The following is a 25,187-nucleotide window of genomic DNA, read 5'->3' on the forward strand; positions in this document are numbered from 1 at the left end:
ATTTTTACCTCCTTTTTGCAATCCTTTCAATGCCTCAAAGAATACTTCTTATCTTGTAAAGTCACTCTCGTAAGAGGGTCAGGTTGTAATGATTCTTCGGTTTGGTCAGAGGCCACCTGTGCTGTTTGAAGGGGAAGAAAATAATCGCCTTAGCTTTTTAAAATAATCTGTTTTATCACCTAAGAATACTTGAGGATCTCCTTTGATCGGAATTATATTTCAGTGAATTGTTGAAGAATTTGATTTCTTTTCTTTTTGTAACCGCTAACTGTTGAAGCATTTCTGTATTTCACATGGGGTAGCCGAGACGTGTGTTTTTACCATCATGAGTTAACAAGTTGCAATTTACATCTTATATAAACCTTGATTGCTCTAGTTGCCTGTTATTAGGTAACTGCTCACTGTTGGTTGGGTTTTTTTGTTGTTTTTGGAATTACACTACATGTTTAAGTATTTCTCATTTTCTCATTTTTCTGTAAAGAGGGCAAGTGTGGCTACTTACTTACACGTACTGAATCTCACTCTCCAGGTGACGGTCGCTCACTGCTCCATCTTTTACTCATCTTTACTGTTAATTTATGACAACTCAGGGGGAAAAAATGTAACAAGCCTAGTTTGGTTACAGGTACACACAAGCTTGAATATTTCTCTGCACTGAAATGAAAGTGGCATAGCTCATCACCACCTGCTACATTTTGTATAGTATTTTATCAGCCATAAAAATAGGACAATCTGGAAAACTCTCGGGGGCAGGGGAGAAAATGACAAAGTGTCTGTGGCAGACACACCTAAATCAAGGTGGATGTAGCAAATCTCTGTCACTGCTTGAGAAGGACTTTGAGCTTGTGGCAGTCTTGCAAACTTACATGACTTCAGCACTTTACAACATTTTTTACTATGAATGTTCAATACAATTTAATATTTATAACTGATTTCTGAGCAACTGGCTCTATGTCCGTTCTGTTAACTGCATGAAAAAAAATATGCCAATTTAAGTATGTCAATAATCAAGTTTTAAATGTTTGGAAGAAAATTAAAACAGGATTGCTGATTTATTCTGTATTTGTGACATTCTGGTACTTCTAGATTTGCAATAAATGTATGGCTTTTTTTTTTATTAAAAGACTGATTAGTTTTTTTGTATAGGTTCTGGCATTCATTGTTTGATCCAACTGAAATTATAAAAGCTCAAGGAAGATTCACTTCAAACAATTTTTTTTCACGTTTCTGCAAGATCTTTTACCTCTACAGGAGACACACAAACATTTCCAAGAGGTATTTGTTGAACTTGATTCTTTCTTTTTTTTTTTTAAAGATTTTATTTATTTGACAGACAAAGATCTCAAGTAGGCAGAGAGGCAGGCAGAGAGAGGGGGGAAGCAGGCCCCCTGCTGAGCAGAGAGCCCCATGTGGGGCTCCATCCCAGGACCCTGAGATCATGACCTGAGCCGAAGGCAGAGGCTTTTAACCCACTGAGCCACCCGGGTGCCCCGAACTTAATTATTTCTTAATGAAAAATATATGAATGAAGTGAGATCGTGGTCACTGTAGAGTAATAGCTAAGCCTATCAAAAGTAATAAATAGTGGAGATTATCTATATCCAGTTACAGACTAGTCCTAAGAGCTACTCCACCTCTAAGTGAACAGCATACTCTCCATGTCAGGGGTCAGCAGACTTGTTGAGGAAAGGTCCAGATTGTAAATACTTGAGGCCTTGTGGGCCATGTGGGTTCTGTCACAATGACTCAGCCCAACGGCCACAGTGTGAAAGCAGCCAAAGACAATATATAAAGTCACGAGCATGGCTGCTTCAATAAAAATTTAATGATTGATACTGAAATTTGAATTTCATCACAAAATATTTTTTTTATTTTTTTTCAACCACATAAAAGTGTTACTAAAAAACCATCCAAACAAAAAAGCCTTATTAGCTTGTGGTCTGGAAAGAAAAACAGGCAGTGGGCTGGATTTGGCCTGCGACCTGCAGTTTCTAACTCCTGCCCCACGCAAAAGTGACCCTGGAAGGCTCAGGCCCACCAGGGGCACCTCTCTGGAAAGGAACATCTTGGTAGGAAAGGATCATTGTGGTCAGAGTGGCTTTTGGCTCATAAGTGCCAGAGATAGGAAAGATCAAACAGCTGATGGCACGTTAATTATAATTATATTTCATTTCCTGGGATTAAAGAGATTCTGCTCCGACCTTGTTGATTTAATAATGTTTCAGGCTAAGTGAAGACTACTTCTCTCCTCAAAAGTAGAATTATTCCAGTGGTAAAAATGAGTTAAGGTCATGTGCTCTTTTAACACCCTTCATGGATACAGTGTTTCCAAACCTTTTAACAAAGTTACCAGTTATGTCCTCCCCTGCTGTGAAATGTAGCTTTTGTACATTTCTTTGCCTGTCCTGCAGCTTAATACCTGGTGAAAAAATAGAAAATAGGTCCCGAGCCAGGGTTCCCATGGCCCAGTTATCCATTTAAGTCTCCTAGACGTATTTATAACACTTGGATTTCCATACTCTTTCTCAAAAATATTTGAAATAAGAAATAATCATGTATGCTTATTTTAAAAAGCTCCCAAGTATCAGGCTCACTAACAGGGATTTAAAGTTCAGAGAACATTGCTTAAACGTTATGATCTTTATTTGAAACGACCAATTTAAAGACAATTCAGGGAAAAAAAAAAAAGACAATTCAGACTTGTTATGTGCTAAAAGGTTAATCCTATAAGTATACTTAAGTATATGGAGCTTTGAGAAAAGAGAAGCTGGACTTGCTTTCCAGTTTGTCTCTGATATAGATGTTAATCAGAGGGCTGCAATGTGCCAACAGGTGGGCCAGCCACTGTATAAGCAAGGAAACTAGCTCCCCCTGGTGTTCGGCTTCTGTAAGGACTCCTGGGGGTGCAGAAGAAGACAAGAGACAAGTTCCAGACGGCACAAGACTGCTTTTCATGGAAGAAAACCTCTCCCAACCAAATCAAAACTACTTCAGTGATTACAGATTCCCTAGAGGGAAAAATGGCCAGCAAAAGTGGTATTCCAGAACATTTTATCTACAAACGCGTTTTAAATAGAGCTCAGCAGGTATTACGGAGAGAAAATACACATTGTGGCCATGTATTTATATTATTTAGACACCTTTCCAGCAACTCAAGAAAAAGCATGGCAACTGTACTGACAGCAATCTACTCCCCTGGAATTCAAGCAAAACTGTAAGCCCCTTTTCTATACTGACACCTCCTGTTCTAAGATCTGACTGTGCCCCTGAGCTCCAGACTCACACATGCCAGTGTCACAGCACCTGGTGCCAACCAGGCATTTCCAACGTCACGTGTCCTCAGCAGAACTCTTGACCCTCCTCCCCAAACCTGTTCCTCCACAAATCCTATTGGCTTTACTTTCTAAATATATCCAGAACCTGCTTTTGCCAATTCTACCAGTAACCCTGATCCAAGCCAGGATCATCCTAGCCGGATCGTGGCAATCATCTTCTAGCTGGTTTGCCCAATTCTGCTATTGCTTTAATTTTCCAGACAGAAGCCTTAACGACAATCCTCTGAAGGCACAATCAAATCAGTCACAACCTCATTTAAAACCTAAAACCCCTAACTAACAATGAGTTCTTCAAGAACTGCTTGCTCTTATCTCCTTCCCTGCTCTAACCCCCACCGGCCTTCTTGTTCCTTGAGAACACAAGCCTCATGCCTTAGCATCTGTAGTTCCCCTCCCCTGGTCTGCCCTTCCTTTTGACATGTACATGATGTGACCCTTCAATTTGGTCTCCTCCAAACCTTCCTGGGGAGGCATTCCTGACTATTCTATCCGCCCTTTCCCCCGAAAAAAAAGTTCTACAAGTATTTGCTTTCATTCATTCACCAGGCCTCATCCACCTGCTCCTTACGGTAGTGGGGGTCTTTTTCTTTTATTGTTGTTTACTGCCACCTCTCAAGGCTTGGAGCAGGGCCTGGCACGGAGTAGGTGGTGCTCCAAAAATATCATCAATGAATGAATGAGTTTATTTCTCTTTGGCTTTTTCAAGAGGAAAGGACATGGTATCGATTTACATTTACAGCTCAAGACAGTCTGGTGCTGCTAGAGAGCGGCTGGGTAGCTCCAAGACACTGAAAGCTGTGATCCAAGCCCACTGACCCAACAGCTCTGAGGCTGGGCATCTCAGTGCCCGGCAGGAATGCCGTATGAACCAGTCAGCGGTAAGGAAGAAAACATAGATCCATCGCAGACTAAACAAATAGCGGGAAGAAATTACTCCGGAGGGTAGGTGTGCAGATGGAGGGCCCAGTTTTAACATATTGCTGGAGCAGATTTTGTTTCAAGGTAACCTATTTTCCAGTAGACTATTTTTTAATGATGCCTTTTTTTTTTTTTTTTAATGTCTCCATGGAAAGTAAGTGCTTTTCTGGATATTGGGTCTCTTTTTGGTGCTACGGTAGAGTCCATGGATTGATTTCTCTGATTTTGAGCAACCCCAGATGGCTCCACTTGAATAGAAAAGAGGTTGAAAGTTTAATCTTATAACCGCTTCTATAAACAGTCGGGGGGAGGGAGGGAACTGTTAGTTTTCTGGCTCGTGGTATGTAACTTCTTATGAGGTCATGCAGCAGAGGGAAAACAAAGCAGAATTCGTAATGAGGGAGACTTCGACCGGGTCCATCTTTGCGTTGGTGCTACTGAGAACAAGTGTACTTCGCTACTGCAGGCCTGTGTCTCCACGTGTGAAATGAACTGAGCAGGATCCACATTATTCACACTCTACAATCCTGCATTCAGAAGTGAAAATGCGTTTAGAGGACGGACCAGGCCCTTGGCAATGGGAGACAGTAAACAAACAAAAAACCAAACAAATCCCAGCAAGTAAGGAAGTAACAGCAAGGTCTAAAAGCCAATGGAATCCTTCCAGCGTTCACACCCTCCGGGCTTGAAGGGCAGCACTCCCGGTACTGCCCGAAGGCGCGCCAACCCTTTTCCTCCAAAGAGCCTTTCCTGAGAACTCCTAGCAATTCTGCTTCCGAGGGGCGCCCTCCCGAGTGCAGCCAGAGACGGTACTAACGCAGAGTTTCGGTCCAGGACCGGCTCCGTCTCTGGAGCCACGCGGAGCCCCGGAGCCCTCGCCTACGGCCTTGGGCGCTGAGATGCGCTCTCAGGGTCAAGTGCACGCCTGAGTTCGAACACTCGGGATGAGAGGACCATGTAAACTCTCTGTTTCTACATGGACACCAGGTTGAAATGATAGTATTTTGGATGTATTGGATTCAGTAAAATGTGAGACTAAGCCTGCTCTCCTGTGCCCTGGCCACACGAGCTCCCGCGGCCACCAGAAGCCATCCAGCTGCCACCAGCGGCCCGCGCTCTCCCCGTAGTGGACGGCGCCGCTCTAGCTTAGGGGCCCCGCCCGCGGAAGGGGCTCCGCCGCGCCCCCGAAAGCCAGCGCAGCGCACACGCGCCCCGAGCCCGCCCGCACTCACTGCTCCGCCGCCCGCCGCGCCGATCTGCCGGGCTCCCCGCGGCTTCCAAGCCCCCTCGCTGTGGAGGCTGCGCGCGGGCACGGCCGGGGGCGCGCCGTGCGCGCGCTCGCGGCGGGGCGGGGCGTGGTGCAGCGCTGCAGGCGCAGGAGGACCCAGCCCCCAGCTGTGGAGCGGGGGTGGAGGGCGCTGCCGGCCCGCAGCACCCCGACCCTCGACCCTCGGGTGCAGAATGCACACACCCTTGATGGCGCGGGGGCGGGGGGTGTCCCGGGGCTGCAGGGGGTGAGCCGGGAAAGGCCATGTTCTTCGGTCCGGCCGCTGCCGTTACAAGGCTTTGCGGACTGAAATGTTGCCGCTTAATGCTTCTCTTGACCAAAGGGAGATGACTAACTCCGCCGGCGCGATTCCGATTCGCTTTTTTCTACAACGGTGTGTAGACCATGGAAAACTACTGGTTCTCTTCCGTTTGTTCATTCAGCATTTGCAAAGCAAGCTCTACGTGGATTTCCGTTTGTTACTGAGTGAAAATAATTTCTCAAAACAAGGTTTCCCTATAGTACATAAAATGTAGTTACAGTAAACAAATTATAGTTTTTAAATTTAACCCTAAGAAATTGTCCGAAAGTAAATACAAGGCAGTATTATACACTTGATTGCTGAATAAATGCCCATTACATTAAACTTAACATCTGTCCAACTTTTAACAGGACTCTTATGATTTGATTCTTTAAATAGAAGACATTTTCCTGGTCTCCCCGTGCAGAGTTGGTACAAATGGATTCTATGTCTTGTTGGAACAACCGCGCCCCCCAATTTACACACACAGCCAAATCTGAATGTGTAGGTTTGTAACTCTTGCTGACCTATAGGGCCAAACCTGTGCTTACCTTGCAGGAAAACAGAAGAAAAATGAACACAGGGCCAGTAACAGTGAAATAAAACTTGTAACAGAATCCATAAAAGTCCATGCTCCCTTGGGTTCTCTTTTCATATTAGAACCACCAAGTGTTTGCCCTCCAATGAGCCTGAACGTAAATGACCTTAAGAGGTCTCATCAAGGAAGAATGGATGTCATAAGGAAAAGCATGTTCAGTTAGAATATGTGCTTTCGATCGCACTGCATAAATAAAGTTAACGTGGAAAGAATTTAGGTTCCAAACTTCAAAATTTAAAACTACCTGTAAGTTTTACCCTCCGGGTGAAGACGGGAACGTGGAGAAGGCCATCTGCTCTCCAGCATCCAAACAATCTGATCTAATTTCTAGAGGCGTGAGATACATTGCTCTCGTAAAGGTGAATCTTCAAGCCTGTGGTTTTCAGCCTGTTCCCCCACAGTGGAAATCCAGCCGATGTTCACAGCCTGACAGGCCAACACAGGCATTCCTGCCACACCAACAGGATACCCCATCACACTCTCCGTCCTCCTCAAGGGAACACTGCACAATGCAAAGTGAGAGTGATACTATCGCAGGAATAAACCTAACACCTGCTCGAAGCCTACAGGAAAAGGGCAACTCACAAACATAAGGCCCATCGTAACAAATTGAGCAAGACCCTTCACAAATAGTTTGTTGTACAAGTCCTGTTAGTTTCACTTGTAAATATGGTTGAGAGGACGTCACATTTTATAAGCTGCCAAACCCCAAATGAACTATCGCTTCTTTCAGGCTCAAGGGACAACCAGCGAATAAAGGGAGAGCAGACAGGCTCCCTGGAAATGACAGTCCATAGACGAGGCTGGGTCTGTAGGAGGCAGCGCACTCCTTCTGAGAAATGAATCAAAAATCACCCCCTGGAAATTACATTCCTTGGATATCCTTTCTTGGGATATATACAGTGATTTTTATATTTACTTACTTATCTGTTAGTCCTAACTCCCTTGTGAGGTATAAATGGATTTCAAGGACGGAAATGACGAGCTCACTACCACGACCAGGCTGAGGGTTTATAGTTGTCGGCATCCCAAGTAAGCCTCATTTCAAAGTTCAGATGCTTTAAAAAGGTTCCATTCTGTTACTTGACACAGGGCAGAGTCAGTAAAGCAGTTTGTTCTAAGGAAGTACGGCATCCAAGGGAAGGCATAATGCGCAAAGGTTTACGGGAATTACTCCTAGGCGAAGGTTCTTATTTCTGGACTACAGCAAGGCATCTTATTATCCACTCCTTCCATTCCTTAAAGGCTTCCACAGGCTTTGGCAAAGTCACGTGATCCTCCCGACTGCGCTCCCTGCGGACTCCAGGGCTGTCGGTGGACTCATCGTCAATCCACCTCACCAGCGCCTTGAGAAACAAAATTCAGATCCACACGTTCATAAATCAGGGCAAAATAGTTTGAGGCAGGAGAAACGCACTGACTTCTAAATCACATTATCTCAATCAGTGGCTCCTATTAGCCCCGTAAGATGTTCCGTCTGATAAAGACGTTTGTGACTGTGGAACGCACGCCGCATGAAGGAGCAGTGGCCAAAAATACACAGACTACGACTACAGATGGCGGTCAGACGTGTGCGCGGGAGAAGAGATGAAAGAGAAACACGCATCCTCACAGGTTTTTCTGGATGGGAGGATTATGCTTTTCTTTTCTTTTCTTTTTTAAAGATTTTACTTATTTATTTGACAGAGAGAGTTCACAAGTAGGCAGAGAGACAGGCAGAGAGAGAGAGAGGAGGAAGCAGGCTCCCTGCTGAGCAGAGAGCCCGATGCGGGACTCAATCCCAGGACCCTGAGATCACGACCCGAGCCGAAGGCAGTGGCTTAACCCACTGAGCCACCCAGGTGCCCGGATTATGCTTTTCTCAACGTGCCAAATGTTCCCTAGGGCACTGGGCAAGTGCTTTCAAGCTGATGTGCAAGTGGTCCCCGTGTGAGTGTGCACAAAGGTACAGGCAGACACACGTACGTAAAGATCGCTGCGTGAGCAGTCACACCCACAAGGAGCTATGTGATGGGTTACAGATGCATTTGTGGGTTGGCCTGGATGCACGGACATGCACACACGTACCGAGATTACGTCCTCTCCCTCTTCCTCCTTCAAGAAACTCATCCTTTCCTGTGCGTGAACAGCATACCCCTGTCTCATAGGTGGGAAGATGAAGCATCTCCACATATACTTATGGTTTTAAAAAAAAATGAACTCTGCCACGCACATCAGCATTCAGCCTGTTCTTCCAAGTCAAGTTCTCTGGCACTTAGCGAAGGGGGCTACATACTCCCCCACAGTTTCTCACTGAGCCCAAGTGCAAGGCGCTCAGAGGCAAGGCAGTTTTAAGAGGAGATTTCTTTGTGTGTTTTTCTTTTTTTTCAAACCACAGCTTCCTGCTTATCTTTGCACTAATTTCCTCTGATAAATTATAGCTCCACAGAAGGGCCTAATAGAAAATGGCAGTTTGCTAGTTAGATAACCACTTCCCTTCTTCCTTTTTCTTCCCCTCGTTTACCTGGTATCTGTCTATGATGTTGAAGCCCACAGCACACTGCAGCTTGCGTAAACAGATGGGGCAAAGGTTGAGGGGGCGCCGGTCAGCTTCCTCCAAGTGGTTGGAGCCTTGCATGAGGCATGCAAGCCACTGGCAGTGCCGGAGTCCAAATATGTGTCCAATCTCATGGGTTAAAGTCTGCAAGACACGCACAGCAAGGCCTGGTAGTGCCACCCTCAGCACAGAGTTACACCTGCCTTCTTTTCCTTGCTTTTCAAAGAAGCCAAGTTACAGAGATCAACTCCCTTACTGTCCTCACCAAAACTTAATCGGCCCAAAGACTTAATCCTTCATTTCCCTAAGTGTCTTACCGCCTTCCTCCCTACACTTCATTACTTCCCCTGGAGCAGGGTTTCTCAGCCTTGATACAGCTGACGTGCTGGGTGGGATCATTCTTTGCATAAGCACAGTGGGGATGGGGGAAGGACACAGCTGTCCCATGCATTATAGGATGCTTAGCTCCGCCCCCAGCCTCTACCCACTAGACACCGGTAACCCCCACTGTCCAAATGCAACAACGGGAAATGTCTCTAGACACCGCCAGAAGTCCCCGGGTGGGACAACTCACCCCTGGGTTACAGCCACTGCACTAGACCAGTGGGACGCTTGTTACCCATTTAGATTCTGGACCCTTCCCCCACAGATGCTGAGTCAGCAGGTTAGGGAGGAAGGGTGCTCAATCTGCACCAGGGGAGGCTGACATGGGGCACATACTCTGAAAACACTCTAGCCCTCAGTGTCTAAGCACAACTTCCCAGCTGCAGGAAAAGCCTATGTTTCTGGCTACGGAGATGGTGGGGGAGGGAATCAGGAGGCGGCTTCCCGAAGAGCAGGGCTTGGGTCAGGAGCTGTCAGTAGAACTAACCGTGGGAGAAGGTTGCTTTGGGCCAAAAGAAAGCCATTCTCACGATGCCTGAGAGCAGCGGCCTCCAAGAACAGCTTGACTGGGTGGCCACCACAGCCTCAAAGAGTCAGTTACCTTACTCATAGCAGAATTCTGCAATGAAACTAGTGGCGAGGATGTGCAGACAGCCAAGGCTGCATGTCACCAACAGGACAAAAAGCCAGCATGTATACTGTAAATCTCAGTATTAAGGTATCCATTTTAATTGTTTTATTGACGACTTCAAACAATATCCATCAAAAGTATGCAAGCTGATATAAACTCATTTATAATTAGGACCTGAAGGGCTGTTTATACACAATTTAGATAATTAAAAGCTTTTTAAAAAATACCGTTGGATTTTTTTTTTTTTTTTTTTTTTTTTTAAAGACTCCCCTTACAGGAACGAAGCAGCAAAATACTGGTCACTTCGGGGATGTAATAGTTATCAAAAATGGAATAGTCACTTGAAGATACTCTCTGTAGCTTGTTCACTTTGCCTTCATAGTGTGAGCTATAAAAATCACTGCCGTACCTGGCAAAGCTGAATATCCCCACACCTAGAAGAGGAGGACAAGCAACAACAGAATGGGAGTAAGATTCCTGGATGAAAAACCAACAAAGAGAGCCCATTTGGGCATCTAGTCCCTGGGTACAAATCTGTGCTACTGCATTCACAGTCTAATATGCTTATAGTTTGCCAAGACAAAGGAGAACTTTTGCCCCAGATTTCCCTATCTAGCTCTTCTGCTAGCCACATTGCCCTGCCCTGTAAGATTCAATGGTCTTGAGATCAAATTCTTGAGAAATGGAAAATTCCAGAATTTTTTCCCCTCTAAGATTAGTCTTTTTTCTCAAAGAGTAGTCCAAATCAAGGACTCCCAACAGGAGCAAGGAAAAATGGTGACACACACACACCACACAGCCATGACTTTCCTCTTTAGGAGCACAACAACCAGATCTCTAGGTCCTACAGGTCAGGGAGGGTCCCTGCACTGCCCTGAGGCTTGGAGACCATGGTGGAGACCATGCCCTCACACAGAACCTCCTCCCACCTCCCCCTTCTCACTCAGAGCGGGACTTTATGTGGCTGCCATCGTGTGACCAGAATAAACACTCCTGTAATGACTTCCTGTCACACGGAAGCTTCTGCGCACAGAGAGGACAGGGTTTGCTGCACAACGCATTCTAAAGGGCACGGTTTTATAAGGTGAGACTTGTTTACATTATCACTTTAATTTATGCCTCTTCCCGTTGTGATTTAAAATAAGGCATTTTAGAAAAAGGCTTTTTTTGTTGTTGTTAAAGAAATGAATTCATAGTAAGTTTGTCAAATCCAACTTGATCCGAAGAGAATGCTCCTCACCCCACCCCTCCAGGTGTCGCCTGATATTTGATATTTAGAGGGAGAGAGAGAGAGAACATTCTGAAAGTTAAGGAAAACCCAAGTCTCCTCCTGTCACAGTGGACCTCCTCTACCTCTAGACAACCAAGTGTGGGCATATTTCACTACAATACCTTTAGCAAGAACATTTTCTACTTCTAATAAACTTACGGATGTAAGATTATTTTCTTTGGTAATTAAGAATTTCTCCATTTTGAAAACCCCCATCTTTGGGGGTTTCTTATAGTAAGGGGGTCACTTATAGTAAGATACTATCTCACTGCCCAACAGATCAGCGCTGCTAGCTTATACCTTCTTTCAGGCCATGCACTATTTTAAAAACTTACTAAAAGGGGCACCTAGGTAGCTCAGTGCGTAAGCCTCTGCCTTTAGCTCGGGTCATGATCTCAGGGTCCTGGGATAGAGCCCCTGCATCGGGCTCTCTGCTCAGTGGGGAGCCCGTTTCCTTCTCTCTCTCTGCCTACCTGTCAAATAAATAAATAAAATCTTAAAAAAAAAAAAAACAACTTACTAAAAAAGGAGGGGAGGGCCTTAAAGTAGAAACATTTTAGGAGAATGCCCCCTGACCACCTCAAATGCTGTAAGATAAATTAGCTAGCAATGTCTAGGTAAAATTTGTTAAACTTTTTTTATGTTTCCATCACTGTCAGGTTAATTATAAAAGGGGAGAGAAAAATTCAGCTCATAAAAAGTTATTTCTGATAGGGGTACCTGGGTGGCTCAGTCAGTTAAGCATCTAAACCCTGGGTTCCGGTCATCTCAGGGTCCTGGGATGGAGTCCCGGACTCTCCCCAGTCCCCATGTGGAGCTCCCTGCTGAGTGGGGAGTCTGCGTCTCTCTCTCTCCCTCTATCCCCAGCTTGAGCTCTTCCTAATAAATAAATAAAATCTTCTTTTTTAAAAAAAGTTTATTTCTGATAGAAAGATAGCTCTTAAAAAATCAGAAAGACAGCAGTGGCCAGAGTCTCCAAGAGGGGGTTGGGGACACTCTAGGAATGTAAATGGAGAAGTCACCAATGAAGGAGCAGGGGGTAGAAGAGACTCTGGTGCCCTGGGCTCCCACCTCTAAAGAATGTGTCAGAAAAGGAAATGCCTAATAGAAAAAAAAATTGTTAAAGAAAGGGCCCACCCCCAACAAGCCCCAAGGCTGATGTGACACCTGGATAGTCAAACTGGTACTCTGAAAGCACAATCCTGGGTACCTACTCCCCAGCCCCAGAGCGCTAATGGACCACCACTGCCCTCAGTGCACTGGACTCCCCTTCAAACCTGTCAGATCCTAGCGGACGAGGGTAGAGAAATTACAGCACAAACAGACAGGTGGGGAGAAAAGGAGTGGAGAGAACGCAAAAAGAATGAAATACAATAAGGCAAAAATGGGATCCTTTCTACCCAGAATGGGATCCTTTCTACCCAGAAAAGGATACTTCCAGATTCTTTTCTACCCTCAGTATTACAGTGCAGAATTCCCAGTGAGTCAAGTTTACTATATCTCAAATTGAACACTGAAGTTGACTTTACGGAAGTAAAATAATGTCATGAGTCACAGAGTAAGAACGTTGCACACTTGTAAATCAGCCTCTGGTCACTCTAGCTATGCAAGAGAGCTACAAAAAGAACTGAAAAGCAGCAGGATTTTCACTTGTGTTAACGATAGTACAAACATCCTTAACATGTTTAATTCACCTCGTCCCTGAATTACTGACATTTACCATCTATTGTGCAGAATATCTCTATGGATGCTAGGTATATGTGTATACATTTTATGTATCCGCACAGGTAAACTATCCCAAAAGGACTCTCTAAAATAGGTATCATTGAGATGCCTGGGTGGCTCAGTTGGTTAAGCCGCTGCCTTCGGCTCAGATCGTGATCCCAGGGTCCTGGGATTGAGTCCCACAACAGGCTCCTTCCTCGGCAGGGAACCTGCTTCTCTCTCTGCCTCTGCCTGCCACTCTGCCTGCTTGTGCACTCTCTCTCTCTGACAAATAAATAAATTAAATCTTTTAAAAAATAAAAAATAAAATAGGTATCATTGGCCTCAGGGTCATGTAGGTAGTGCATGGCTCATGGATCATCAGAATCCAACCACAGCATACTACTTCCTGAGCATAGCACCGTACACGAGAAATAACAGTCTGAAGTATTAAAACAATAATTGGTTGGACTTTCTTCCCTTTATCAACAGGTTCAAATAACTCTCAAGGTGAAGAAACTTCTACCAAAAATGTCAAAAAGGAATACCATCTGTCAAAGAGGCCTGTCCAAAGACAAAATTCCAGGAGTCTCGTGGGTAAAGATCAATCATTGTTATTCCCACAATACAGAAGGCATCTCTAGGTTTCTTCTTTTTTAAGAACCTCAGGATATGCCCTATTTGAAAAAAAAAAAAAAATCCATGTGAGATTATATATATATATATATATATATATATATATATATATATATATCCATCCATACATGTATCTAATAGTTCCTTTCCTCAATTCAAATTGTAAAGTTGTTTAATTCACCTGCATGAATTTGTAGGTTTTGTGTGTTATCATTGACTCTAAAGGAACACCTCGTGACAGAGACAGGAACCGGTTCTAGGAGTTTTACTGTCAAGCCATAGAAAAATGCTTCACAGTAACCTTTCAGCCACTTAATATATTCTTCACTGATAATTCTGGTGTTTCCCAGAGACCCTAGAAGACAGAAAAAATGCAAGACAGACCTGAGAATGATTCAACATTCAGCCTCTCAAGTCTGTAATCAGAAATCTGAAGTTAGAGGCAAACTAACTCTAGATTTTCAATAAACCTTTATCACTCGTTGATGTGAACATGAATTACAAAGAAATGAAATGTCCCTTTTTTTTTTTTTTTTTAAAGATTTTATTTATTTATTTGACAGAGAGAGATCACAAGTAGGCAGAGAGGCAGGCGGAGAGAGAGAGGAGGAAGCAGGCTCCCTGCTGAGCAGAGAGCCCGATGCGGGACTCGATCCCAGGACCCTGAGACCATGACCTGAGCCGAAGGCAGCGGCTTAACCCACTGAGCCACCCAGGCGCCCAGAAATGTCCCTTTTTAAGGGGATTTGGGACAAGGGTTCCACCACTGTAATGAATGTCAAAAAATGATCATAAAACTGCCCACTTGAATGAGATCAGCAGCCCAGGCTATCCCTGGCAGCAGGCCCACTGCAAACCAACCCAAATCCAGCAAGTTACCAATGTATACCAATGCACTGTATATAAATACTGCGTTTCTCTGGAGACGGTGCCTTTCTGGAAGGATCACTGAAAAACTCTTCGAAGTCTTGGGGAGCCTCCGGATGGGAGATGATCCAGTCTGATTCTGAATGCAGGGTAATGGGTCCAAACAGATCACTGTCTGGCTTGAAGGCTTTGTTCAGCAAACGCCGTTCGCCATCGTCTAACTTCTCATACTGTGATACGAGCGCCGGGTTCTTTGAGATGAGAGCTGTTTTTAGAGTCTGTTCAGAGTGCTGTACTGTTTGCATCTACCAGGAAAACACAAGCAATCAGACAGACAATGCATATCCACTCCGGTGACTTGAATCTGCCTATCCTCCACATACATCTCTCATTTCTCCCTAGAATGGAAAAATTGGTTTTTTGTTTGTTTGTTTGCTTGTTACTATTATTCGCACCAAACAACCCGTTTTCTTCCCCATTTCCAATCCATTTCTTGGGGAGAGTAGCTGAAAAGGTGAAAAGAAAAATCACGAAGTTGATTCCTCCTTCTCTTACGGAACCTGCTCCAGTTACAAAAACCATAAGAGAATAAAGAGGATGACCTGATTCCCTATTTCCTTCTGTCCCTGGGGTAACAATATTATGAATTGACTCATTAGGGCCGCATGAAAAATACTCATCTTTTCCAAGGTGACTCAAAGATGTTCCAGACCACACAAAAAGAGAACTGATGTAAGTCCTGCCATTTCTGTAACTTAACTGCAGGCTGGTAATAGACCTCGGCCACTGAAGTTTATTGCCTCCAAGTCATGTCACCCTGGGGAGGACATCAGGTGACTAACCAAAAGCCAGACTCACAATGACAGGTTTCTTCCATTCACGCCGTGTTCCTCTGTAGAGCTGTCATCCTTCCTTCTGAATGCGTCAAACAGCTGTTCCGCCACGAGGCTTTTTGAGTTAGAAAAGGGGAAAAAAAATTGTGGACTCACTCTCTGGAACCCATCATATTTCCTAATTCTCTAGATTTTTTTTTTCCAGTTTAATAATTGACAATTGATGGGGAAATTCAAGCTAAGGTAATGTCTGTTCGTTCTCGTTGGACATCAGAATCCTGGGGTTCCAGAGCGAGGGCGAAATTCCCAAACGGAGGTCACTGCTGTCAAGAGCTCGGATGTGTGTATAAAATCGTCCTCAGGGCTCCCCAACCAGGCTGACCTTTCGCGTCTCCTACGGGACAAAACAGCAACCAAATGTGCCCTCCTGCAGGCCACCTACCTTTAGGGAGGGAGGCTCCCATCGAAGATTTTTGCCTTACAAGGACGGGCATGCCTGGGCCTGGCCGGGGAAGTGCTGTGCGGGGTGCCTTCACCCTAATGTTACAAAGGCAGTGTGAGAGGTTGGCCACCCTGGGTGGAAGCGCGGGAGGCAGGAGAGGCTCGCTCATGCGGGCTGGAGGCCTGCCGTGCTAAACCCAGCACATCCTGGGCAAACCTCGACACGTTGGCCGCCCCCGCCGGTTGCTATAGCAACCCGCACCTTGGCCCGGGGCCCGTGCAACCGCGACCCGGTCCCTGGTTGGGGTGGAGTGGGGATCCCCCGGGGAGCCTCGCTCCGTCTTTCCGCCCGGAGGAAGCCTCCTCAAAGGGCCTTGCTCTCCGGAGACGCCCCCGTCCCCCGCTGTCCTCCCCTGCTTCCGCCGCGGCGGCCCCGCCCCAATCCTCACCCCTCCCCACCGACCGCGACCGTCCCCATCCTCCACAACCAAGCCCCCCAGCCCGGGAGGCCACGGCCCGGATCTGACGGCTCCACAACACTGCCCTCACCCCGCCGGCCCTGGACACCGCCCCGCTTCCTGCGGCGGCCTCTGCGCGCCCGGGCGTCACGCCCCGCGCCGTACCGCGCGCCCTCCCCTGCCCCGCGCCGGCGCAACGCCACGCCCCATCGCGCCGCGCCGCCGCTCCGTCGCGCCCCGCCCCGCCCCGCCCCTTCACGCGAGCCACGCCCCTTCGTGCGAGCCACGCCCCCTCGTGCGCGGCTCTCGGGCAGGCTCGGAGCCCTAGTCGTGGGTCCGCCGTCGGGGTCCTGGCCGCCGTGAGCCGGGAGCGAGGCGTCGAACTCAGTCCCCACGGTCCCTTTCCGCCCCTCCCCCCGGGGCTGCGCCGGCCTCGCGGGGGACCGCGGGTTTGAGGAGCGCCCTCGGCGTGACTGATGTCACCAGGCGGCTCCAAAATAAGTCCGCCGCGGCCGCAGCTCGACGTACGGCCCGGGCGCGCGCCCCGGTGCCGTCCCCGCTCGGACTTTCCCTTCGGCGGCGGCGGCGCCTGCAGCGGCCCGGGCGCGGCCGCAACCGCGAAGCGCAGGTGGAGCGCGCGCCGGCGGGCTGCGCGGAGGCGGGGGCGGGGGCCCGGCCTGGAGACGCCCGCGGGGTTTCCCTCGGCGCGGGGATGCGTCCCTCTGTGCCTCCCGGCTGTGCGGGGGCGGAGGAGAGAAGCAGGACGGGCGCGGGCGGGCGCTAGGGCTGAGCGAGCTGTGTGGCCTTGGCGAGGCCCGTTACCCTCTCTGGGCCTCTCGGTTCTCCCGTGGAAGAGGACAGGAGCCAGCTCTGACCCCCGGAGCCCCTCAGCACTGGGAAGTTGTGTCTGAAAGCAGAGGACCCCCCCCCCCCACCCCCGGCGCACCGCTCGACGTCCCGGTGCCCACCCAGCAGACGTTAGGACGGAGTAGTGGGGCAGGCTGGGGCAGGCCCCCTCGCACTGCCGAGGACAGATCCCGACCTGATCGCCATCCCCGCTCCCTGCAGGGGTGTGGGCCTCCAGCAGCCCCGCCAGACAAGCCCCCCCACCGCTCGCGCCCTCCTTCCTTCCCAGCTCAGGTCATTCTTGCCTCATGCTCTCCGGACTCCGTTGGACTCAGCAGCTTCCCACAAAAGAACCCCCCCCCCCCCAAAACCCCGAGTCCAGTGTAAACCTGTTCCTTCACACCACCCGCTTTTCCCCCCAAAGTTCTCTTCCCAAGACCTCACCTTAAGGGACACTCAGCTTTCTTCCCTGCACATCACTTCTTCCCTCCCAGCGGTCACTCAGAAATACTCCCGAGCCCCAGTTTCATTTCCAAGCCGTTGTCCTACTGTGACCTAGAAGCCTCTATGCTTTTGAAGCTCAGACCCTTTTACCATTCTCTGATTTTTCTTCATCCTAATGGGCCTTCTCACTCCCCAGGAAGGACAGACAACGCGTTTTCTTGACGACTTCAGCCCCGTCTGATGGTTACCTTCTCCCGCCTTAACCCCATGTTGTCTCTCCTTAGAGGACTAATGTGAGAAATATTTTGTCTTTTCTACTCCAGTGATCACCTCCGTCTCTAGTCTGTTTACTCCCCGTGGATCTTGAAATCTCCAAAGTCATTCTTTGACCTCAGTGCCCGTTTCCACCCTTACCTGAACCCAGTGTTCAGTGAAATCCATATCCATCCATATCATGCCTGATCCCCAAATTTAAACCGAAAACATCAATGCATCAGCCTCGCTGTGTCTGAGATGCTTCTTGGCTTTCTGGGACGATTTGCCTTTTGACTGAATGCCTGTCTCCAGACATCCCGAGAGTCAGTCAGTGTAGTGCAAGGGCTAAGATGATGGTTTGAGCTTAAACCTTGGAACCCGTTGTTCATTAGCATGTGGCCAGCGTCCATTTTTTAAGACTTATGCATCTCTTCCTGGTTTGTACAGAGGAGATAAAAGCAGCACAAACCTCCTGTGGTTTTTAGGGATCAAATGAGTTACTTTGGACCTTTTACCTTTTCATCCAGTGGCCTTCTGGCGCCCGGAGAAGCTTCATTGAGCTCAGTGTTTAACTCTTCCGTAGAGCGCTCCCTAACCCCACCTCCTGCAACACAAAATTCCCTCCTCTGCAATGATCACTACCTTGTGCATACTGCTAGGTTTGTCCTTACTGCAATGATCATAACTTATTTCCTCAGTGTCTCCCTAAACTGTGAGGTGCTTAAGGACAAAGACGTTCATTCAAGATATCTGGAACATAAAAGTTATTCATTGGCTTCTCATTCAACTCATGTATTCATTAACTAGAGTTTTTTGTTTTTTCATTTAAACTAAATTCACTTTATGGTTGTCCCCGAGTTTTAGAAGGATACGTTATTTCTGTATAGTGTCAACGTATTTAATGCTTATTGTTTAAAAAATTGAGTACCCCATGTTCATTAAGCTTTATTTTTAGAATAAAAAATATATATAGATGTAAGGTACATTTATATATAATTTTTTTCTGAACCATTTGTAAGTTGCAGACATGATGTCTCATTACTCCTAAATACCTTAGCATATATTTTCCAAAACCAAGTAGACTTTCATAAATAACCACAGTACAATTAAAACATACCAGTATGAACTCATGTGATAATTGTACCTCTTCATCCTGTCCCACAACCACTTCCCTACAGCTTCTGAATTTTACTCACTGAGATTCCATTAGAGATCCATTCAGATTAGCAACCAATCTATCGTTCATTTTCCTAGTTCTTGGACTTTCTTTAAAAATTACTAAATATATTGGGACGCCTGGGTGGCTCAGTTGGTTAAGCAGCTGCCTTCGGCTCAGGTCCTGATCCCAGCGTCCTGGGATCGAGTCCCACATCGGGCTCCTTGCTCCGCAGGGGAGCCTGCTTCTCCGTCTGACTCTGCCTTCCACTCTGTCTGCCTGTGCTCGCTCTCGCTTGCTCTCTCTGACAAATAAATAAAATCTTAAAAAAAAAAAGAAATTACTAAATATATGAAAGTATTCCAAGTACATTTTTAAAAGCCAAATCATACTGAAAGGGTTGTCATGAAAAGTAACAGCCTCACCCCACAGACCAACTTCCATGAGGCTCTCAGATGTTCGCCCTAGTATTTTTGTCCATTTCTGAACGAGATGTATATAATGAGATCTCTTGCTCTGGTGGTTTAAGGTGGTATCTATTGATTTGCTGCCGTGATATATGGGGGTCGAACCCTCCTTTGTATTCTCATACTGCCCATCTCCCGTTCCCCACCCATGTAGTTGTACCAGGACTTTGGACTGACTCTGTAGTCAGCGCTTCTATTATGATAATTACTCATTGTTGGCTGCAGAGCCCAGCAGTGTACTAGGACCGGGGCTTTCTTCCTTTTCTTTTTAAAAATGTTTTATTTATTTTATTGGGGGATGGAGGGAAGGAGCGGAGGGAGAGGGACGAGCAGACTCTGTGCCGAGTGAGGAGCCCGATGCGGGGATTGATCCATGACCCTAAGATCCTGACCTGAGCCAAAATCAAGAGTTGGACGCTTAATTGACTAAGCCACCCAGGGGCCCCCGTGCTCTCTTTCTTGTAGAACTCTTTATTTTCACCTGGAGTTAATCATCATTTCATTTCTGTTATTGGATTGGTTTTCTTTTTAAATTATGAAAAATCCATTTACCAAGTTTCTTGGGCCTCCTCTAATTCTTTGTAATTAAAAAAAAAAATGCTTCATCATCTCTGTTGTCAATATTTCCTGCAGAGCCTAAGCACATCCGTTGTTTGTTTGTTTTCTGGGAGCTGTTTTTCTGCAGCTCTCCGTTCCCTGTTCCCGTCTGAACCATCCCTCTCTGGGCTTGCTCTGCAGCTCTCGGCCTGGGACTGTGGCTGTACTCTGCTCTGTTGGATCCTTTCTCTTAAATTCTGTGTCTTCCTCCTTCTTGGTTTACTCCTCTCGTTGTAGTAGCACATGCCTTAGATCCTTTGGGAATAAAGTTACATAGAAATAAATATTTTGAAATCTTGCCTATCTAGAAATGCTTCTAGTCTACCCTCATACTTGCCTGAGAGTTTCGCTGGACGGGTATGGAATTTTAGGTTGAAAATCATCTTGCCTCAGCACTGGGAAGGGTTTGTTCCATTTTTGTCTGACACTCAATGATTTCGATTTCTAAACCTTAGGTTACTTGCTTTTTTAAAGGAGGACCTTGGAGGCTTCCCTTTTTCCTTAGAGCCCTGAAGAACTCTATGGTTTTTAAGTATATACAATTTTTTCTTTTCTGTAACTATTTATTATAAAAGCATTTTGGATGAATAGTATTGAACAAGGACAGTCAATTTCTCTACTTAGAAGATGTGCAGGGTATAAGAGGCCCACGGAGAATTTTCTCCTAATAAGGTAAAGATGACGCAAGGATGGTTGAAGTTTTTAAGACTCTGGTTCTCCTTATATCTTTGGTGTCGTTCTCCAGAAGTTCCAAATGAAAAACTGAGAGCCTGGGAATTTTCTAGGTCCTGTCTTTGTTGGATGGCCTTGAACGACAGTTTCTGTCTCTTTAACAGTGGAGCCTGCCGAGAAAAATGTATTCTCCCTTTCAGTTGATTTCTTTTTCTTTTTTAAAAACATTTAAAAAATATATTTGTATCCGTAATCTCTACACCCAAAATGGGGCTTGAACTCACGACCCTGAGCTCCAGAGTCACATGCTCTTCTGATGGAGCCAGCCAGGTGCCGCTGTATGTTTTTTAAAAGACATAAACTGGTCTGAGCTCTTTCCTCCCTCATTCATGTTGTTGCCCGCTTAGTGGGCTCTTCAGTCTTGAGTCTCTTATCCTTCCGTTCTGCAGAATTTCTTTCTTTCCTTATTTTCTGGATGTGGGACTTCAGGATGGGCGCTCTTCTTTTCTTATCTTCAGTATTTTCCCGTCCATCTTTTTGTACTGTTTTCTTCTAGTCTTTTCTTTTGAGCTTCCCCCCCCACGAATATCCTATTCTTTAATAGCCAAATGCACTCTCTTGTTCTGAGTGTTTATTTTGCACCTTTTCCCATTTAATGGGTAAAATGTCTTCTCTTGTCTCTCTATGGCTATGAACTATGCTACTTTTGAAGTTGAGTTCTGCTGTTTCCTCTGTTTGGGTCTTTTTCTTTCATGTTAGAACTTTCCACAAACATCTGATGATCCTTTGCTATCTGTTAAGCTTTCATCATGAGGCACACAAAGCTGGTTGATGGTTTTGTGTACATGAAAGCAGATTATCCACTGGGGGTTCTCCAGGGTGAGCTGGCAGACAACCAGCTGATTCACTGAGGGGAGATTCCCTAGTCTCTGAACCTGTGACCTGACATTTTTTCAAAAAAAAAAAAAAAAAAAAAAAGGATTGTTTCCTAACTGTCTGCCAATATTCTGGAAACAGGGCAAGCGTCCCACTCATTAGTGTGCAGTTTCTAAATCCTTAACCCCTTTGTTTTCATCCTTTATAACTTACTGCCCACAAGGATTCTCAAGTGTCACGAGAATACGTTAAGAGGGTTTCAGTCATTTACCCACTAGTATGAATTCATACTTGCTCAGTTTACTTTTCCCCTAGTCCTCAGCTGGTATCAGCTGCTCTGGGGAAATGGAAGTCTGACTGGTCAGGAGTGGAACCCAGTAAGTAAGTAATTGAGGGTCACAGGGTTGCAGATAAGGCAGATTGGGGAGGGTCCTACGATCTGGGTGATTTAGGCACTGGGACCTGGATGCTCCTGGGAGGTAAGAAGATGGAAAAGAAAATTCACTTACATTTAAATTCTGCTGAGCCAGAGCTATACCCGGAAAGCAAGAGCTGACTTGATCTCTCCCACCCGCCCTGCAGACAACCCTCCCAAGACCCCAAGCGCCCCGGGGGCCATAAGAGAGAGAGAGAGGACTCAGAACAGCTGGTATTAGCCAAGGGCGAGAGAGAGAGAAAGAGAGAGAGAGAAAGAACTGTGCAAGGGGAACCCGAGAGCCCAGCCACCCTGGCAAACATCGGTTTTAGGGAAAACGCAGTCTGTGTTCCAAACAACCAACTTATAAATGGTCTTTTGGACCAAGTCCTGCTTGCACACTGAGGCTCCATCTCCCGGTCACGGGGCAGCTCAGTGGTGCCAAGTCCGGGGAGGCCATTAGCAGAAAAGCTAAGAAAGAGATCTTGGAGTCCATTAGGTGAAGAGAGGATTTTTCTATCTTCTATTATTTATGACTTGTGACTTCAGTGACTTTCCGGGAACAAATAAAATGGTACAGTTCTGCTTCAACTTACTGGAGCAAGTAGATGCTTATCGTCAACCACGTAGAAATTGCGAGGCGGTCTCGAAGGCTTTTGCTGCATGTGGCCTCTTTGCAGTCCTTTGATGTCTTGTCAGGCGAGTTACTTTCTGTGCCTCAGACAGTTTCCAAAAGCTACCACAATCTGCGTGTGCATGTGTCTGTCTGTGTACATACACATACACACACACACACACACTCGTGTTCCCTATATCTGTCTGGCTTGCTGACGAATAGTCAGCTCAATGAAGGGAACCAAAGCCGACTTGAGTTTTTACTTTAGGAAATCAGCTCCCTAAAAAGGAGAACCCAGGATTGCAAGGATCTCTGGGAACACGGGAGCACAGAGGGTTGCTTGGGTGGGAGCTACAGCCAGCGAGAGGGGTGGGAAAAAGGCCAAGTCCAGGGGCCTCTGTGACCGCTGGAGGGTGCCGGCATCCCCCCCCCCCCCAACCCTGTGCCTCTTGCAGCCCCCCAACCCCCCAGGGACGGGCTTTGGCATTGCAGCTACATCTGAAATTTTCGGTTTTCTTTCCCCTTCCCCTTTTTCATTCTCCAAAAAGGGGGAGGGGGGAGGGAGGAAGCCTGAATGAGACACAAGTGAAAGAGGAAGTGTCTCAGCACTAACCAAACACAGAACAGCCCACTCAATCAGTGACCTCTTTGGAAACACTGAAGACATCCTCTGCATCCTTTTAGACTTTTCTGGGGGAGGGGACAGCTGCCGCCCAGAAGCGGTCAGCTTCCTTCTGGTTGCCAGGTCACTTCGGGCAGCAGCTGAAGGAGACGTTGGGGCTGGGGGAGTTTTGCCACCAGCTGCCAGCCTGGAGGTACAAGGGGACAAGGAGCTCTGCCCATGAGCTCATGCAGGAAAGGCCTCCTTGCCCTGATGTGTCCTGCCGGCCTTCTCCCTCACAAGCACAACCCACTGAGCTCACAACCCGGAGAGGCCCCGGCCGCGTTAACTGCGGGTGCCCCCCGAGAGGGGCTACCCAGGGACCCCGAGCCCTTGCCTCCCTCCACGCTCGCCCCCTGCCAACGGAGGGACAGGACCAAGGGACAGGACGGAGCAGCCCTCTGTCAGTGATGGCGACTGATGGCAGCAAGCGTGCACAAGCGTGGACACAGGAGAAAGCCCCCAGGGCTGACGCCTGAGTGGTTCTAAAGCTCGTACTGGTGCACGATGTGAACACACATTCCTACTCGAGTCAACCTGATGAAAGACACGTAGAAGAACACGAAAAGGACAGAAGAGTAAACAAGAGGACAAATCACCCCCGGTCCTTCTGCCCACTGGCTATACGTTCAAACTCTTCGTGGTGCGCACTTTTAAGCACTGCTGGTACCTACTGAGCTTTCCATCTGTGCCCCTTCTTCCGGGAAGAACACTGTGCCTACCAGGGTGTTCATCACGGTGTTGTTTCAAATCCCCGAGAACCTGAAAATGAATGGTCAGCACTAGCATTTCAGGTCTAATGTAAAATTATAACCTCATAATTCAAAAAGATGGAGCCATGAAAACGATTAATCTCGTGCTATATGTATAAACATGGAATGATGTGGCCAAGACCCTGCTCAATGTTTAAAAAGGTTTTCAAGAGGCGCCTGGGTGGCTCAGTCGGTTGAGCATCTGCCTTTGGCTCAGGTCATGATCCCAGGGTCCTGGGATTGAGTCCCACGTTGGGCTCCCTGCTCAGCGGGGAGTCTGCTTCTCCCTCTCTCTCTGTCTGCGGCTCCCTCTGCCTGTGCTCTGTCGAGCTCTTGCTTGCTCTCTCTCAAATAAATAAGTAAAATATTTTTTAAAAAATAAAAAAGGTTTACAAAACAATGTATAGCTTGAGCCTGTTTATGAAACTGCCTGAGTGTTTGTGTCGTACAGGCAACGTTTGCCAAAATGTTAACGATGGTTCTCTCTAGTAGGAGGGCTTTCTGTGTAGTTTATTTTCTTCTTTATATCTTTTAGTACTATTTAATTATTTGTGGCGATAAGCATTTATGAGTTTTATATCTTTTTAAGTATTCTGAAAAAAAAACTTATGTAAATCAGTACTTACTGATATAAAATATATCCATTCTATGGTGAGTGGAGAGGAGAATTATAAAAGGCATACACAGTATGATACTATTTTGTTACTTTACAGCTTTATATACAAATGTACATTTTTAAAAATTTCTTTTCAGAGTAATATTATTCATTGTTTTTTGCACCACACCCAGTGCTCCATGCAATCCGTGCCCTCCCCAATACCACCACCTGGTTCCCCCAACCTCCCACCCCCTGCCCCTTCAAGACCCTCAGGCTGTTTCTCAGAGTCCATAGTCTCTCACGGTTCACCTCCCCTTCCAATTTCCTCAACTCCCTTCTCCTCTCCATCTCCCCATGACCTCCATGCTATTTGTTATGCTCCACAAATAAGTGAAACCATATGATAATTGACTCTCTCTGCTTGACTTATTTCACTCAGCATAATCTCTTCCAGTCCCATCCATGTTGCTACAAAAGTTGGGTATTCGTCCTTTCTGATGGAGGCATCATACTCCATAGTGTATATGGACCACATCTTCCTTATCCATTCGTCCGTTGAAGGGCATCTTGGTTCTTTCCACAGTTTGGTGACCGTGGCCATTGCTGCTATAAACATTGGGCAAATGCACATATTTTATATGTAAAATTTACTG

At 46.6% G+C, this 25,187-nt stretch overlaps 2 protein-coding genes across 7 annotated transcripts in view; both read right to left on the minus strand.

Moving 5' to 3' along the window:
* ARSG (arylsulfatase G) overlaps window positions 1-5,580 on the minus strand; it is a 101,562-nt gene extending 95,982 nt beyond the window's left edge. For 5 of the 6 annotated variants that reach the window (XR_009400544.1, XR_009400545.1, XM_059381113.1 and 2 more), the window contains exon 1: window positions 5,486-5,580. The gene's annotated coding sequence lies outside the window, so the exon portion shown is untranslated. Of the gene's footprint in view, window positions 1-8; window positions 122-5,485 lie in introns of all 6 variants that reach the window. The other variant, XM_059381111.1, reaches the window with a different exon arrangement.
* A 399-nt stretch (window positions 5,581-5,979) lies between these two features.
* Window positions 5,980-16,364, minus strand: AMZ2 (archaelysin family metallopeptidase 2). Its single transcript, XM_059381118.1, has 9 exons — window positions 16,271-16,364; window positions 15,723-15,817; window positions 15,306-15,395; window positions 14,470-14,752; window positions 13,762-13,935; window positions 13,493-13,621; window positions 10,237-10,404; window positions 8,923-9,122; window positions 5,980-7,765 (listed from the first exon to the last, which is right to left on the minus strand). Exons 4-9 carry the CDS (start codon window positions 14,750-14,752, stop codon window positions 7,610-7,612), a joined length of 1,110 nt encoding a protein of 369 aa, XP_059237101.1. The 5' UTR covers window positions 15,306-15,395; window positions 15,723-15,817; window positions 16,271-16,364; the 3' UTR covers window positions 5,980-7,609.
* Between the last annotated feature and the right edge of the window lie 8,823 nt (window positions 16,365-25,187).

The sequence above is a fragment of the Mustela nigripes genome, chromosome 16 (genome assembly GCF_022355385.1).
Source record: "Mustela nigripes isolate SB6536 chromosome 16, MUSNIG.SB6536, whole genome shotgun sequence".
Taxonomy (NCBI): Eukaryota; Metazoa; Chordata; class Mammalia; order Carnivora; family Mustelidae; genus Mustela; species Mustela nigripes.

What these genes read in the sequence shown, in the direction of transcription:
- AMZ2 (XM_059381118.1), bottom strand. Translation starts at nt 14,752, where the DNA reads ATGCAAACAGTACAGCACTCTGAACAGACTCTAAAAACAGCTCTCATC. An exon ending in TATTTATATACAGTGCATTG is followed by an intron (nt 13,936 to 14,469) that starts GTATACATTGGT and finishes TCTGTCTTCTAG; the next exon opens with GGTCTCTGGGAAACACCAGA. An exon ending in AAACCTACAAATTCATGCAG is followed by an intron (nt 13,622 to 13,761) that starts GTGAATTAAACA and finishes TTTTTCAAATAG; the next exon opens with GGCATATCCTGAGGTTCTTA.